Source organism: Pectinophora gossypiella, chromosome 16, assembly GCF_024362695.1.
Source record: "Pectinophora gossypiella chromosome 16, ilPecGoss1.1, whole genome shotgun sequence".
NCBI lineage: Eukaryota > Metazoa > Arthropoda > Insecta > Lepidoptera > Gelechiidae > Pectinophora > Pectinophora gossypiella.
Window position 1 is genome coordinate 5,875,908 of NC_065419.1, and position 19,214 is coordinate 5,895,121.

At 39.0% G+C, this 19,214-nt stretch overlaps 1 protein-coding gene across 1 annotated transcript; it reads left to right on the plus strand.

Annotated features, from left to right (window-relative positions):
- Nucleotides 1-15,251: 15,251 nt before the first annotated feature.
- On the plus strand, nucleotides 15,252-18,952 carry LOC126373710 (uncharacterized protein K02A2.6-like; the record flags this gene model as incomplete). Its single annotated transcript, XM_050019944.1, has 1 exon — nucleotides 15,252-18,952. A coding segment is annotated over exon 1 (3,696 nt), but the record flags the coding sequence as incomplete, so codon positions are not given.
- Nucleotides 18,953-19,214: the final 262 nt, after the last annotated feature.

Below are 19,214 nucleotides of genomic sequence, written 5' to 3' on the forward strand. Positions count from 1 at the left end.
GGAAACTAGCCTAATTTTTGCAACGAATATGAACAGACATTGTTGCCAACTAGGAGAATAATTATTCATAGGTCTTCGAAATGTATTTGTAAAACGTTAAATGGTTTCACTTGATTTCAGACGCTGACCTTGGAGGACTTGGCGGAACTGAGATAACCTAATATTAATTGACAGAAAAAATATTTGAATTAATGAATTTGAATTCGAATTTAGTTTTAAGTGAATTCTTACTTTGAATTCTTGTAGGACAGCATGCGGTGTAGTCCACTACAGTTACACCTTTCCAATCCCACCATCCCGCATTAAAGTCTAATAAAGGTTTGTTTCCTGGTAGTAGTTGCCTGGAAGGAATTGCTCTAGAGCAATAAGGCCGTCCAAGTTGTAAGTTCTGTGCAATAAAGTGTATTTTATTTGATTTGATTTTGATCTTCATAAACGAGGCCAATCCCAACTCACCGAGTGCAAACATACACCTTCTTCTTCAATATGTAAGTACTTACTTAATTTAACAAGAAAACCGAAGTCTGTGTATAATAAGCTTCTTACATACATAACATTCGAGACGTCATAGACAGTCTTTGAAGACATGACTAATTATATTCATTATTTCCCACCCTCAGATAACAAAGTAAGGCAAGTCTACAAACGATGCGAGTTCACTTATTGCAATAATTGGCATCTTCACACAAACACGGCGCAAAGTACAAAGGCTGTTATAATTAAAAGGGCCTCAGTGAAAGGGCCCTAATTACGCCTCGTGTAGGTCTGAGGCGTTCTGGGCCCTCAATACAATAATAGACAGTCTTCACGACAATTACTGGTAGACAAAAGACGTAGTCGAACATTTTCCTTGCACGTACGTATTTGTCGCTCGATGTTAGGCGTACTATGTAGGTAAGTAAGTGGGATTGAATCTTACAATGGAAGCATCGCCCACTGCACACAAACATAGTATCACTACATAGTATAAAACAAAGTCGCTTTTTCTGTCTCTATATCCCTATGTACGCTTAAATCTTTAAAACTAAGTGACAGATTTTGATGCGGTTTTTTTAATAGATGAGTGATTCAAGAGGAAGGTATGAATAATAACATCCATTAAATAGTGGATACATACTGTTATTTTTAGGTTTTTAATGTGATGTCGTAAATAATTTCATTTTTCCTCAGCACTGCACCCGAGTGAAGCCGGGGCGGGTCGCTAGTTGAATAAGTATTTTATTTTCCCTACTTGTGTTTTTAATTTTTTTTTTTGAAGAATACGATATAGCACATAAACGGTAAGACAAATAGAAATAAAAAAATCACAAAGCTCTTTATCTAATATAATTATGTAGGTTACTTAGCCAATGAATATTGACAGCTAGGTACCTATTTATGATAAAACACTAAGCTAGATTCCGTTCTTAGACACTTAAAACACACAATAATTAAAGCACATAATAACGGGTTCTTACCGCGTTTAAATGGGGATATGAGACTCCCGATATTTCGACACTGTTGCAAGTGCCATGATCACGGGATGACTGATGAGATTGGAGTGGAGTAGGTAGATCCATAAGCGGTAAGAACCCGTTATTATGTGCTTTAATTATGATAATAACCGCGTAAACTTAAAACAACTTACAACACACACCTTTTTTGTCGTGACTTTTTTTAGATTTGCCGCAGATGGCATGAACTACTTGGTCGGACAAATGGGGAGCGCTGAGGGCTATCATCTGGTACACAATTTAAGACAAGATAGTTGGGCTCGAACCTCAGCTCAGGACCTCTTCTGAGAACCTCTTTTGAGCTTCTATCAACAGACACCAAAACTAAACCCAAACATCTAAAAAAAAACAAAAGATGTTCTTCACTTCTTCCTTCACCATTTACTTGCATACCATTGAGCCTGCATTCCACCTGCGACGTGCTACAAATGAAGCCCAATAATTAAGGCGACTATACACTGCAGTTAGTGGTAGCTACACACGCACTAACCTCTATACAATGCACTGGACAGGTAGAGCTTGAACTTCGCCATCTTGGCGCCAACAGAAGTATTTATTGTACGTCAACAGAAGACAGAATTTGAATTTAAGTCGAACCGGAAGTACTTGGTAGTACTTTATAAACTGCATGAATCAATTACAGTCCCTAATTAATTTGATAACATAAGAGAAAGATAGCGTGCGGTTTAGTGCGAAACAGATATATCAGGAAAATGTATTGTTTAGTCAGCTATCAAATTAAGTAAAAGTAGTCTGAATTAAGTACGTAGTCGTTACATGACCCATGAAAGGGGCTCGTCTTTGGCCGCTCAATAATGACGCTGACTCCAAGGTTGATGAGGTTGGTGATCTACGTAGACGAAGAACCACATAGAAGAAGCTATCCAATTGATCATGCTATACTTAAAGAACTAATAGACGCCACACAGTATGTATGATAAGTTTAGTGGTGCTATAGAAAAGTCGCGAAGTACTTTCGCCAATGACGCTGCACTGCGCACAGATTTGGTACTGTCAAATGCGACCTGTAGCCAGTCCAGCGTATTGTATGGAAGTTGGTTTACACGACACAGGTCGGCATTTGCCGTTGTCACGGGGTGCACGAGTCGCACTTAATTTCATGTGGGGCGCGGGTGCGTGCGGTTTTAAATTACGCCCGTCCGCGATTGGCGTTCGACGGGCGGACGCGCCAAGCCCGATGACGTATGATCTGGATTCGAAATTCGAAACCGGTCGGAGACTTTGCCGATTGATATAGTAGATGGTTAACGTGAACTGGTTTACATTCTAGGAACTAAGTACATACATATCACCTCATAGTGAACCATATAAGCTCATTTTTGAATGATTTTCATCAACTAAACCTCGATTTCTATCAATGTATTTCATTAACGGCCTCTTTGGTCCAGTGGTTGAGCGTTGAGCTCACGATCCGAAGGCCCCAGGTTCGAATCCCGGTGTCACAAAAATCACTTTGTGATCCCTAGTTTGGTTAGGACATTACAGGCTGATCACCTGATTATCCGAAAGTAAGATGATCCGTGCTTCGGAAGGCCGTTGGTCCCGATTACTAACTTACTGATGTAAGTATGTAGTCGTTACATGAGCCATGTCAGAGGCCTTTGGCGGCTCAATAATAACCCTAACACCAGGGTTGATGAGGTTGGTATTCTAGAAGAATGTATTTCATTGCGGGTAAAAATGAGACCACAAATTTTGACCTGGATTGAAACCAACTTATTTGGGCAGCTTGTGCAAGGTTTTGATAACAAAAATCACATCCGAATGAGATTTTTCAAGCAACCTTACGTGTAATTCACTATAAGAGGACGATATCTTCTAAATTCACGCCAATTTCCCACTGTAAGCAGTTAATATGGATTTCCGATCTTGCCAGACTCATTTTTCTTGCTTCCTAAACGTTCGACAGCGTTGCAAACCCATTTATTTAATTCTAGGCATAAAATAAATATTTATTTCTTTACAATGTTCTGTACTTCATTCTTCAACTGCTGATTTGACACGTAAGCTATTGCTCATAGGGTCTTCTGTGACAGTAACATAAGGCTACCACAGGGCACAACATTTACTAACCCTTGCAACTATATGAATAAAAGTCAAAACAATAATGTAAGTACATACTAATATTATGTTGAATAATAACCGTGTCATGAGGATATGTTCACACAAAAGTTACCTAGTTTGTACTATGTTCCTGCACTCTATTACAGCTAAAAACCCGAAGCGGCAACCAATGTGTTGTTAGAAGTTTTTTAGCATTAATTAAATCGAATATAAATTACATTATTTATCGTCAACGGCAGTCCTAAAAATCAGCATTCCAAATTCAAACTCGACCAATTTTACAATTCAGTATAATTATCAATGAATACTGATTAGGGTTGTCGTTTTTAATTAAGTTGCGGGCGTTAGCTCTCTCGGTACTTTGGCTGAATATTTTAATTACCAGTGCGTAAATTTCCCACGGCTACGATAAAGAATAAACATCGTTGTCTTCTACCCTCGCTAAGAGTTACAGCTTTTGAGGGTTACCACGTCAGAGTTGCCAAAATATCTCAGGTTTCTTTTTTAATTCGAATTAGGTCTTTAAACTATACCTACTTGGATTTTAAAATGAATACAGGTTTATAGTTTTTCACACAGGTGAAAATTTTTTTAAGTTACAGTTTTGCGCGAAATATGAGTTTATGTAGCTAAATAAGTTTAAAGGGTTTTCTTCTCTTGCCATCTTGAAAAAACAATCAATGAAACGTGCAATAATCGATTTAGTCGTGAGGAAGTTCTCTTAAAAATTAGTCAATTCATGAATTAGATATAAATTTTGCGAAGACCCTAATTGGTCACCCACACATACGCGCTTGTAGAAGCATATAGCGAGTTACCGAGGCTTGTAAATATAAGGCGGTATAATATTATTATGCAACTTTTACTATTTTTTTAAATCTCAGTTCGTGGCATTTGTGTCACCCCTAGTCGGCCACGTCTCAAGGCGCCCCCACGGGGCCGTTAGCGGTCACCGCCTGATTGCCGCCGTCAAGATTGCAACCCTTTAGCGCCCCCACTCAGCGCATCATTTTTATTAGCGCCTTTTGATAAACGGGGGGCCCGGTTTAGCTCAGATTTATAGCATTAATGAAATAAAAATAAAAATACTACGTTATCGACCCACGTACGTAACACTAGGTACACCTTCAGATCTTAAGGCAAACCGTGATAGTGGTGACCGAAACAGGCGCCTTCTTCTGTTAGAATTGCAGGTTCAAATCCCACGTTGGATCCTATCCTATATAGGTACCTTAGACATCATATCACCTTAGAATTCTTTTTTATCCATCCATGCTGATATTCTGATAAACTAGATTAGACTGATCTAGATAAAAAATAGTTCATTGATAGAGACAGAACGAAGCTAAGAGATGAAGTTAGGGCGAGTTCACCCTCTGAAAGTATTCCAACTTAGAGCCCCTCCCGGAGACGGACTTCAGTTACCGCGAATTTCAAACTCCCCTTGGTTGATTTCGTCGAGCAAGCTATTTACATACATAAACAAAAAACATAACAGCCTATACACCTTCCACTGCTAGGCATAGGCTTCCTTTCAATCAACCGGAGAGCGTATGGAGCATACTCCACCACGCTTAACGGCTTAACGTGCCCTCCGAAGCACAGAATCATTTTACTTTTTCAAAAATCTGATGATTCAAGCCTGCAAAGTCCTTACCAAACAAAAGACAGTCTCACAAAGTGATTTCGATAATGTCCCCATCGGGAATCGAACTTGGGCCTGCAGATCGTGAGCCTAACGCTGTAACCATTAGACAATGGAGACTGTTAAAAGCTATTTATGTAAGTAGCTTTATTATAATTCAGTTAGTTTAGTTTTGAGTGTGGCTGGCCGGAATACGCACAGGACGCGAAAAATGGAAAGAGGAAGGGGAGGCCTTTGCCCAGCAGTGGGATCTTGTAGGCTAGATTAGATTAGATTAGTTAGATATAATCTAGTTTGAGAGACTGTCATTTAAAATGAGTATAATAGTCAGAGGCAGTAAAATAGTCGCATAATGTGACCATCGGGAAATAAATAGTCCGCGAAATTACCACCCTCCACATCTCCCTCGTCTGGTCTATAGTGTGAAGTAATACTATCGAGTAGATGAGTCCAGAGTAAATCCCGCCAGGGATTTAGGATATGAAGTTTCGGATATAAAAATAAGGATATAGCTATTTTTTTCACCGGTTTCAGATACGGATGTAGGATCTTTTTATCGGTTTCGGATAGATACGGTTATTAGATAGTTTAAGGAATTAGTAAAGTAAAAGCAGGTAAGTACGTTGTATTAGATCATTTATGATTCACAAAGTGAAAATTTTTACAGAAGGTACCACAATGATAAGGACAAGGATAAGGACCCACAATGATTAGTTACGAAGCAAGAGAAAAAGAAATATTGCAGAGCATACGGTGTCGATTCAGTCGGCCAAAAACAAAAACCTGTCTGAACCCCCCTACGAAATCATCCGAAACTTCAATAAGGATCGGATATATTCGATAGTTTCAATTTCGGAGCTCCGTAACACCCTTAGTCCCAACTTTGTATTATAATTATAGTAAGTAGTGGAGGTATTATGAAGAGAGGCAAGTCAAGGTATATTAAACTTAAATGTAAGGGAAGGAAGTCATCATTTATTAACAGCCTTTCAGCTATAACACGTAAAGTGATCAAATCCATCTCTTATGAGAAGTATATTTTCATGCTGGTACTTAAAACAGAAATGATTGCTCGAACCGTAGTTTACAAACTTATTGCGTAGTCAGGAATCAAACCTGGAACATAATTAATTATAGCAACCAGGCATCCCTGTAGACAGACAATCATTTCTCATTTCTACCTTAATTTAGATCTATACTAAGAAAATGTTAATGTTAAAAGGTTCGCTCCCAATTACATGGGTCTTAAACATAGCTAGCGAGGAGTGTGTACATACTCTACACCTCTGCTTACTCCTTTGGGAATACTGGTATGATGTTACAATCAGAAAAACAAATCATAATTTTAAAACAAATTTTAATCCATAACTGCCAACTCTACCAAAAATTAAGTTTACCTACTATCGCTAGAAACTTCTTTAAAAATAAAACAAGTTCTTCAAATACAATAAAACCAAGATCTAATTAGGAATTTAGGCCACGAGCACATTAAAATTGAATCAATCTACAACCGCCACGCACTTTCGCGAACTGTAATCTGCTAAAAGCAATTCCGACTCGCCTTTCCGAAGCGAAGCTTTCTCTCAACAGAAATATTTCCAAACCGCAATACGGTTACCGCCACCTACCGGCGGTCGCGTGAACCAAAAGCACACTAGCGCCACGTCACCCACACATACACACCTTCACAAAAGTACACACACTCACACATCCATCCGGAAAAGTCGTCAAAAATATCCCACCGTTACTCTACCAAAGTCAACTTTGCTCAAACATACAAAAGTAGCTTTTATGTACTAGGGACAGCGTTCATATTTTAAGAGAGGGTACAGAAAATACGAGCTATTTTTCCATGAAGGCAAACGAGTTGAAAGAATGCGTTTGAAAATAGAACGGCGTAAGTTCGCATGCGAAAAGTATAGCTTCAACTGTTTTAGAACTGAAATGAAGGGTTGAAAAGAGCTTAGTACGAAAGGAACTTATGTGAGTAGGAAAATCGTGGCTGTTACAACTTTTTGACTTGTGTTACGTCTACCCTTTCTTAGGGGACTGGGTCGTCGTCATCTGTGTGAGTGAGGCGAGTGTACGTGAACTTTCTTACAAGGAGTCGAGTTTCTTAAGAAGGCGAAGAAAGCGGAAAGGTTCGCACTTGATAAGTTTAGTGAAAAATGTTGACGAAACAGTTCGTAGCGTCACCGTAAGAGGGCGCGTTTTCAGTTTTTATTAGGGTGTGCTATACTTATACACGCATAGGTAGGGGAGTGTATGAGATTGATGTTTTAAACGCAGGGAGTTTAGCGGTATGAGCGGACTTATGTTTTGGTTGTCGTAGTGTTTAGTTTGTTATAAAATAGTTAAGTATACAAAGTTCTTAATTCGAGCTTCATTTGAACATTGGGAAAAAGTGGATATCTTAATCCAAATAATACTTGATTGGTTACTTTAGATACATACATAATAAAATACACCAATTTCCACCTTATTAGAATAATTTTATTCAACCCAATCTCTTTAAGGCTGGGGAAAAACAGCATTTCTCCGTCACGCCAATCCGGTGCGCAATTAGTGGTTCGACGCGAGTGGAAATCGACACCTCCAACCGCAACGCTCGCCCTTACCGCGACAAATCCTCCCAATCGCACACATTATCATCTTAACGAATAGCGTTCCGCGGTTAACCGCAAAATTATCTCCAACGACCAATCGCGACGCACCCCTACATATATTTTCCTCTATATATTTTTCCAAGGGTGAAAATCTTAGAAACCCTATCGAAACCGCAGGACTAACCGCAAAGGTCAGGTGATTGGCCAATAGGAACCAGTAAATATAACCACAGACCACGCCCATGTGACCGCAAACCAACCACAACGCGAGACGTTCGCGTCTCGTTATCGATCCAAGTAACGGCACAGTTCTTTTTTCGAATTACGACTCACGGTTGGTTATTTACGGGCGCCTCGGGCTGATTTATTCATAGAACGCTCGAACATAGCTGCGAGATATGTTCAGGAGCGCTGAGTAGCGTGATAATGGCGGCAAACAGTTGAAGATCGACGTCACGGACGGAATTGAGTTATACTAAGAATTGAGAAAGCGGTTCGGAATTGGTCATTGCAAAGTTGTGATATTGATTGAGCGTTGTTAGGAAGACGCGCACACAGACGAGGTTACGTTCAGACGCACGGACACAACCGCGACCGCATTATATTCATAATGAATACAGCTATCCCACTCGGTCGTCTTTGACTTTGTATAAATATATTTGGTCCCTTTCCCGCAGGTCGGGCGGCAACGGCGGGGAGCGGGATGGGCGCGAGTTAGGAGTTTGTCTTCGAGAGGTCGCCAATTTCTATTTCATTAAATGCCGCGGCTGAAACCGCAGCGGATCGATGCGGCTTGCCACCTGCAAAAATGTACTGCAACCTAATACCTACTCTAGTACTAAGTTCATAAAGTTCTACTAATATGCAGAGTATAATAATCTGTTACCAGCTAGCTTTTGTAGCTGAGATTCATCAAACGAACTTCTAAAGTGGTCACCATTGCCTTTAAACAATAAGTAAACAGAAAAGTCATAGGTAAGTTGGTGGTGCATCACCAGTCTAGTTAACTACATACATACATAAACCCACGCCCACCATCAATAATGAGGTGGGAGCCACAAGTAATCAAAGACAACTTACAACCACTGGTGATACGTAGTTCTAAAATGGATATGATGAACATTATGATGACAACGGATCAGCCTATACCCATTACAATTGCCCATTTTGATAGAAGGAACACAATCGCTCTGTCAGATTTTACGACAAACCCGGAAAACAAACCGGTGAACTTGTTGTCAATGTGGTCAAACGCTCTATCTGTCTCAAATCATTAAATAAAAAATAATAAAAAATCCCTGAACAGCATAGAAGCTAAATCTAGTAAACTACTTAAACTCTATTTTTATTTATTTTTTCGTCTCATATTTAACGATAAACCTTCAAGGGAAATAGATGTGATCTTATGTAGGTATGATGTAAGCTTCAGTACTATATAAAAACAAATTGGAAGCAAGCTAAATCACAACAATTTTAATAATTCTTTGACTTTAAAACGTTTCGTCGATACACGCTCCATTCTTCAACCCTTATTAAAAATGCAACTTGTTCAGACATTTCGCACACGTGGTGCCACACACACACACACGAGCAGACACAGGATATTTATTATGTATGTTTGGCTGTATTCATACTTTTAAAGATTTACACAGCTATCACCTAAACATCTACCTATTTGGAAGAATTTCAGAGAAATATTTTCTTGTTTCAAATACTTTTTAGAGCGTGATTTTTCCGTAGTCGGGTTTTCATTTTTAAACTTATTTTCCTTCTCTACACTAAACAACCTCCGTGGTCTAGTAGTTAAAGCATTAGGCTCACGATCTGGAGGTCCGGGTTTGATTCCCGATGGGGACATTGTCGAAATCACTTTGTGAGACTGTCTTTTGAATCATCTGAGTGTTTGAAAAAGTAAGATGATTTCGTGCTTCGGAGGGCACGTTAAACCGTTGGTCCGCAGTGGAGCAGCGTGGAGGAGTATGTTGCATACCCCCTTCGGTTGATTGAGGGGATGCCTGTGCCTAGCAGTGGGACACATATAGGCTGTTTATGATTTTATTTTTGTGATTACTTCTCTTCAACATAGCTGGCGAGGAGGAGGTTGTAATACTAAACTCTGCACACCCTTTCTATCACACATGTATGATGCTATGTTGTGTTCTAGAACAAGTATATATACGTATGTCTACCTTAATGTAATTTATGTTTCCATAATGTATTCAGTAGTATTTCCTTTGAAAGTCGCATTCTTATTGTGATCTGAGTGCGTATTAAACATTCATCAGAGGACGCGAGTGGGGACTCTACATACATTTACACAGAGTTTTTATTTGCTGTGGAGAAAAATCTGTGTAACAAACTTTATCATTACTGTGGTTTTATCACGGAGGAAGGTCATATTGTCAGTATGAGGAATAAATTATAAATTCAGTTCTAAAAGAACGACTAGATTCGACGTTTGAGTTTGAATTCATGTCAAATAGCAAAATTGCTTTTTTATATAAATGGCTTCGATATGGCCTTTTTAACCCCTCTTGTTGTCTTTTTATAGTTTTTCTTTATGTGTTTATGTGCAACAAAGTGTTTTGAATTTAATTGAAATCTCGGTGAGGTGTGGGTACATAGTTCATCTGACGATGGACGTACCTCTGACTAACCCAATTGGGATTTAGTCGTGAGCTTAACTTATATATTATAGCTACTAATCATATAGGTCCTATTTACTACTTATACTGCAATCGTTACCCCTAGTTCTAGAGCTTACCCTTTGGACACTCTTAAGGTATATACGATTGAATAAATACAATGAAGACATGTTTTTTAAACTACTGAACCTTCCGCCAGATTTACATGACGTTGTGAAGTAAGCAGCAACAAAGTCCCCTGTGAATAATGAATGCGGCCAGTCTCGCCGCTCAAACATATGTAAATCGCGGCCCAACCCTACGTAGTAACCGCTTACGCTTTTTGCTTGCCTGGTACTTTTTGATGGCTTACGGAAAAAAATAAAAAGGAGAAAGTGGACTACCTACTTGACCAAGAGCTATATAATACAGAAATCGTCTTTTTTATCTTCTGGCTTCCACGGTTAGAAAAAGAAATCGTCTTTGAGGCTATTTAAATTTTGAAACATAATTTGATACAGGCTCCATCTTCACCTTCTTGATAAAACCTGCTACATCTTAGCATAAAATAAAGAATACTTAATACTACATGTAGAACTGCAATTCTCCGCTCCCCTCCAGCTAGGTTTACCTCCCCTCCCCCTCGGTCTTACTTTAGTCTTCAATAGTATGGCGTCAGACGTCACACACATGGATGCGGTCGATAACGTCAATGTCTCTGTAAAACGAGATGTTTGTATGAAGAATGTCCGGGGTGTGACCTTAGGCAACATTATCACTTACTACCAGGTAAGAATGTTGTCAATCGCGAAACGGTTTAAAAACAGTTTTTAATGTAGGTACCCGAAAATTTACCATTCAGACGAGGTCATGGTACCTATCACAGTTTACTACGTTTATAATTCCGCAGTTTTCATAATTACACCCAGAGTTTTAATACTGTCTACGTTTTGTTAATATCATAAATCGCGAAATAGTTTAAAAACAGTTTCTAAGTTAGGTACCCGTTTTAAAAATCAAATCAAATCAAATATACTTTATTGCACAGAACTAAAAAAATTCAACAATCAGACAAAACACATGAATACAGTACAATTTGGGCGGCCTTATACCATTCAGACGTGTTTCATATACCATAATAGTATATTATTATCATAGTTTACTTCGTCTATAATTCCGTAGTTTCCATATTACCCAGAGTTTTATTAATATCATAAGTCCAGAGTCTACGTTTCGTTAATATCATAAACATCTACCTACTCATAAATAAAGCAACGTCTATAAATATAAAAGGTAGATAATTTAAACCGAAGCAGCCGGCGTAAAACAGCGGTAACAAGCCACCGTGACTTGGGCTCGCGGCGGCCCTTATATTAATTAGCACAAATATTTTGGGGGATATTATTTACGTAATAAAGCCTTATTTACTACCCCTCAAATGAAATACGAGCAATTGAGGAGAATAAGTACTTAGCACGCCCGTTAATACTAATGCCAGGCGAAATGTGGAGTGTCTTACCCTCCGCGATAAAGGGTTAAAAAGCTATTTTGTGTCTTAAATTAACAACGCAGCTCTAAGTTTAATATTCCAAATGGAGTTATAACTTATTGCTAATTGTATTTATCGCGGTTTGTGCGGCTTATTTGCCCTTTAAATTTGCTTGCATGAAGGTATGTTCTTGGATTTAAATAAATTCAGAATGAGCGTTTGAAAATCTTTGCCTACTTTTATGGAAGCTGTCTCGTTATTAGACGGACGGTAAGCAATTCCGTGCACAAATAAACAATTAAATACATATTTTTTTTTATCGCACGAGAGGTATCGTTTGTCTGACGCCCTGAACCCTGCATAATCCGTGTCTATTGAATTCTCTGACGATTTGCAAAAAGTCGACACACGCATTATTTAAATACAATGGCCGTTCGTTAGGCGGCGGCAAGCCTCAGGAGTTCGATGCAAGATTTAATTAAATCGCCTTCCCTTCCCCTCCCCTGGGTTCAGTCCCCCCCTCCCGCGGTGCTGTACCTCACCCCCGCCGTCGTCGGCAATTTCCTTCGGCGTTGATTTATCGTCGCGCGCCGCCGTTGAACCGCCTGCGACCTCTGACGCCCTGGTAAAGGATTGCGGAGAACCGTTCCTTATAAGATTGATGCATCTGTGCAAAAGTGAATAATCACGTACGCAGAGACACGCAACCTGGAAAATTGGGAGGTAGTTTGCATTGGTACGCGCATAATAGTACTTATAAAATGTAGATACCAATTTTTTTCTTGGCGACTATAAATAACTAATTTTCAGCTCTACATTTAGAATCCACACGTTAATTTATAACGTTCCCAGTCTGAGATATTTATATTTTAAATTCCTACCCACGTGTATGGAAAGAAGGAATACTTTTTAAATACTATCCACCTGACCAAGACACTACCGTCTGAAAAGAAAAATACGTCGGGAATTTGTAGGTCTACTTCTGGCAGTGTATAGTGGATGATACGAGGGCTCGTATGATTTATATCCTGAGGGTACACCCACGACGCCAGGACTATGCGTCTCACTCTGGACTTAGCTTTGTTATTTTCCCATTTGTTTGATTTTAGGGTGAGCTAGCCTGTATATCTATTTTTTATTATTAAAAATCGAATATGGTTAGAATAACAGATTTCGACTACTCGCGATTTTTTCAGCCTAACCAATAATATACGTATAATACAACAGCCAAACAGCAGCAACCCATACAATATTAAAAATAAAAAAAATCCAACTAGCACGTACATAATTACTTTACGTAGGTATATATTGGATATGAGCTTCAGTTGCCCGAGTTTAATAAATGTATATACGTATATAGTTACGGTAGAAAAGTCAAAAGTGTCGCTCGCTCACCCCATATAAAGTCCTTTATAGACTTAAACATAGATGGTGAGGAATAGATGTATAGGTACCATATACGTCAGCCTACCCCTTCCAGATACAGGCGTGATGCTATGTTGTTGTTGTTGTCATACATAAGCAAATTACGTAGGTAGGTATAAGCTTTATATCGATTCACACCCATCAAACATACCTTCCTCACTCTTAAACAAGAAAATAATCTAAAGTATCATAGGAAGTTTTGTACACAATTTTCCCTTTCAGTATATCTTCATTTCTTGCCTCGATAGAAAAGTGACCCTTCTATCAGTTTATTAAGATAGAAGCATCAACTCCTGTTGGCGAGGGCAGTATGATTTATACTGGCTGACTGGCCGTATCGCGGCGATACGTCTTAGTCTACTTGACAACAATACAGTATTATCAGTACGACAATTTACATGAGCTTGGGAAGTGGCGACTATGTGGAGATACCTATGTAGTATACTAGAAGAGGAGATATAAGGTAAGTACTTACTATTTTCTTTCCGGTTAGAAAAACGTACCCATATGTGGAATTTGTTTTCCGCACTATTGATATTTTTCTAAATGAAAACAGCGTATGATAAAATTAGAGTATAAAAAGTCGAGAGACTACTCCAACGACATGGAATCTATCAAGATTAAGGAAATATTTTTCAGTCAGATATTAGATTAAGTCAAGAATTTTTTTAAAAGCTGTTCATTTTTTTTTAATGTTTGTAGAAAAACTCAAAGGCATACTTATTTACTATTTTATATAAAATTATTTCATTAATCTTCGTCTCCTGTACTATAATGTTAACCAATTCAGAAGTTAACAAGTTTCTTAATTATCTTCAATAATAGTGATGGCTGAGAATCAAGTTATAGGCATTGCAATTAGGTAACTAACGGCCATTTTTTTACGTATCCAATATCAAAGTAAGTATCAAAAGTTACGTTAGTAATGTGTACCTACTCATCGAAATATTTGTTGACGTGTAATATTTATTATGAATAAAGAATTGAATTGAATTGAAAACCATGGATAAATCGATTATTGAAAACGACCGAAAGTCTTCTAGAACAGAAAACAGAATAAATATCATCAGGCCTCATACATCTTTTCCAGATGATTTTATAGAAGGCAGTTTTTTTCATGACTTTACAAGATGAAATATAGGTACATAACCGCTCAGGTACCAGGAGTTCATAAATATGGTAGAAGCGAATGTTCAACGAAGCAGTAGGTTGCTAAGAAGTGAGTTGTAGGGTGAGGTTCTAATCACATCGCGTCCCTCCGTCAAAGACGGGCTCGCTCAAAAAGACGTTTTGTGCGCAACTTCGCTTATTAAACGCGAAACTTCCGACGCTCACGGGCATAAGAAACAACATGTTTGTTATAGGATGTACTACAATTTTGAGACATAATAGGCAAAGTCGGAAAAATAACTAAGAATATAGGGTAAATACTTACTTACTACATAATACAGAAAGGTAAATACGAGTAACTAATTAGTGTTCTCTGTCAATCCATTATGATCTTTATTTTGTAAGTATCTGTAATTTACGGAGATTTTATTCTAATTGATAATTCTCTTCTTTTATTCTATATCTAATCTTTTGGTTTTTTCTGATGGCAACTTTTATGGATTCTGTTATTAGGTTTAGAAAGAGAACGTAAATCGCTACGTATTGTAATGTAATGGTCCATAAGTAGGTTTTATAATTGTTGGGTATGTGTGTATGCACGCCGTCTATGTGTGCGTGGGCTGCGACCCCGCACTTTTATATGAAATAAAGTGCAGTGCGAATCTAACTCTCGGTCGTATTACTTGTTCCCCCCCGCTACGCCGACGTACCAGTGGCGACGAGTACCGTCTTATGCGCGTGTGAATAAAAATATATATATATATTAAAGTTGTGTAAAAATGTCTAGTAATTTGGGAATTTTAACGGTCTTTGACCATAATGTGCACCAATGGAATACTTACAAAAGTCGACTTCGACAGTGGTATATTGCAAATGACATAACAAATACGAACGACGCAGCAGGAACAAAGAGACGAGCCGTGTTGCTAAGCGCACTCACGGAAGGTACCTACAAGTTGGCAGCGGATTTAGCCCTGCCAAAGGACTTACAAGAGATACCTTATGAAGACATTTTGACACTGCTGGACAATCACTTCACGCCAAAACGTTTGGGGTTTGGCGAAAGGCACAATTTTTACGCAGCAACACAACAACCCGGGGAAACGCACACACAGTGGGCAGCCCGACTTCGCGGGCTGACAGCTCATTGCAGCTTTAACAACGTCGAGGAAGCCTTGCGTGATCGCTTCATAATGGGTATGGCACCAGGGCTAGAGAAGGAGAAGCTGTATGCACTAGACATAACGCAGCTAACGCTGGCCAAAGCTGTGGAGCAAGCGGAGACCGTACGATGCGCGCGAGCCGGCGCAGCCGCCGCCGCGGCGAACCCAGCGACGATGCCCGAGCAGCTGTTTAAGATTGAGAAAAGTGATAAAAGTAAGGCCAGTGCGGGAAAAGTTAAATGTGCAGTGTGCGGGTATAATAATCACAAAAGTAATGAGTGTCGTTTTGCTAATTACGTTTGTAAGCGGTGTAACACGAAGGGTCACTTGCGTAGGATGTGTCCTAATAAGATAAACTACGTAAATACGGGTGCCGGAGGCGAAAGCGACGATGACGGTGAGTTATATAATATCCGTTCATTCAAAGGTGAACCTGTTGTGGAATCTGTTTGCGTTAATGGACGTAAATTTCAATTCGAAATTGATAGCGGGTCGGCTGTTACGGTCATCTCGGAAAGTATGTATAATACTCATTTTAAGGCTGTACCATTGTCGACTACAAGGAAGAAGCTAATGACCTACACCGGTAACAACATAATGTGCGTAGGTTGTATTCGAGTGAATATATCATATGCGGGAATGACTCACCCGCTCGATGTATATGTAGTACGAGAAGGCGGGCCGCCGCTGTTGGGCAGGGACTTTATGTCTTTATTTAAATTGCAGTTCATTACAATTAACTATTGTCAATATTCTGACCTTACAATGGAACAGTTGCAAGGACAATATCCAGAACTTTTCTCCGAAAAACTGGGTGAATTTAATAAATATAAAATAAAACTGTTATTAAAAGACAACTCAAAACCAGTTTTTATGAAAGCCCGGCCCGTCGCCTTTGCCCTGCGGGAAAAGGTGGGGATAGAACTAGATAGACTAGTTCAGTTAGGTATTCTTCAGCCTGTCGAATATGCTGAATATGCATCTCCGATAGTACCTGTTCTTAAGCGAAACGGCTCAGTAAGAATATGCGTAGATTATTCGGTCACAATAAACAAACAACTGTTGGTAGAACAATATCCTCTGCCAACTATTAGGGAGTTGTTTTCAAAATTGCATGGCGGGGAAACCTTTTCCAAATTAGATTTATCCATGGCGTACAATCAATTTATGTTAGATGAGGAGTCGCAACGTCTAACGTGTATCAATACACATCGAGGACTTTTTAAATACACTCGGTTGGTATTTGGCCTTGCAAGTGCTCCTGCGATATTTCAGCGTGCCATGGAATGTTTATTGTCTGGAATGAATGGCGTAGTGTGTCTGCTAGATGATATTCTTATAACAGGTAAGAATAAAGAGGAACATCTAGAAAGGTTACACGCCGTACTCCAAAAACTTCAAAGTTCAGGGTTAACTTTGCAAAAAGAAAAATGTGATTTTTTTAAACATGAAATAAATTACTTGGGCTACGTAGTTGACAAAACTGGATTGAGAAAGTCACCGGAAAAAGTTGCAGCAATTTTAGAGGCCCCGATACCGACTAACATCAGTCAACTTCAATCATTTTTAGGCCTCGTAAATTATTACAGGAATTTTGTAATCGGTGCCTCAAGTATACTAAGCCCGTTATATGATTTATTAAAAAAAGGTCACAAGTGGTGTTGGAGTACTGTCCATAATAAAGCGTTCAAGACAATTAAAAAATGTCTGGCTTCAGACCAAGTACTAACACATTACAATCAAAATGCAAAGTTAATCCTGACTGTAGACGCGTCTCCTAGTGGTTTGGGAGCTATATTGTCGCAAGTCGGAAAAGATGGCCAGGAGAAACCTATTTCTTTTGCGTCACGAACACTGAGTACAGCGGAGAAAAGGTATGCGCAGATACAGAAAGAAGCGACCGCAATCATTTTTGGAGTGCGGCGCTTCCATCAGTATTTATACGGAAGATCAGAGCCATTCACATTACGTACTGATCATAAACCCCTTATATCCATTTTCGGTCCGCATAAAGGCATTCCAGAGGTATCGGCTAATCGCTTGCAAAGGTATGCAATGTTTTTATGTGGATACAACTATACAATTGAATATATACGCAGCTCTGATAACAGCGCGGATTACCTATCGCGCGCCAGTCTGCCGCCGCCGCCGCAGGATGCGCACAACCAGTCCGCGGGCGCGCCGCAGCTAAACTCGGATGATGCGGCTTCAATAGATCGCGCAGCTTATGTCTGTTTCGTAGTAGAAGGTAATATGCCGATAACGGTAAAAGTTTTAAGCGAAGAAACAAATAAGGACGTGTTATTAAGTCGCGTAAAGGAATACATTGCGGGCGGTTGGCCGAAAAAAATATGTGATCAGGGAATCAAACCTTATCACATGTGTAGAACACAACTTGCAATAGAAAATGGATGTATTATGAGGGGACATAAGGTTGTTATTCCGGAATCATTGCGTAACAAAATAATGTCTGATTTACATACGTCACATTTAGGGATTGTAAAAACAAAGTCAGAAGCGCGTTCACGATTTTGGTTCCCTGGCATAGACGAGGCGATTGAAAAAATGATAGGTACATGTGGCGTATGTATCCAACTGCGACCTTCGCCCGCGCGCGCGCCTGTTTCGCCGTGGGAGAAACCCCCCTATTCCTTCCATCGGCTACATGTGGATTTTCTTGGCCCAATAAATGGTCGAATGTATTACATAATAGTTGATGCGTATAGTAAGTGGGTTGAGGCCTACGAAATGAATAACACAACTACTTCCGTTGCGGTGATCGAAAAAATGTGCGATTTTATATCTAGGTTCGGCTTACCAAAGGTTGTAGTTAGTGACAATGGTACAGCTTTTTGTTCCAAAGAGTTTAAAAAATTTTGTGATCTAAACGGGATCTCACACTTAACAACACCGGCTTATCATCCAGCAAGTAACGGCCAAGCCGAAAGCTTTGTAAAAATAGTTAAAAAAGGAATAAAATCAAGTGTACTAGAAGGTCGTAATGTCAAGGAAAGTAAGTTAAAGTTATGCAGATATCTCATGGACTACAGGAATTCAATACATTCCACCACAGGGTTGTCACCAGCGCAAATGGTTTTCGGTAGGAAATTAAAAACACGAATGGATTTATTTGACCCTAAATCGTCGCCGCTTTCGTCACCAACACAAATTAATCATCACTTGAATGCACAGTGTACGCAAACTAAAACTCAAAATGAATCTAAGTGGCAGAAATTAAAAAAAGGAGATTTAGTATTATATAAAAAGTATCAAAATAAGAATAGTTACTGTTGGTGTAAGGGAGTGATTGAAAATAAAATTTTTAACAAAAAAAAACCGACTTCAAACGCAAAACTAAAAAGCAATAAATAAATTTACTTCGCACAAAGTAATTAGTACGTATTTTCAATTAGTTAATTAATTTTATAAATCTGAAGCCGGTGCCAAGGAAATGCTACAACGAAGTACCGATTCTTATATTTTTCAATACTGATTGTTTTGTAATTTTTTGTTTGACATTGTTTTGTAATTGCTTTGATATATGTATTAAACAATATTGTGTGTACATTGTAAT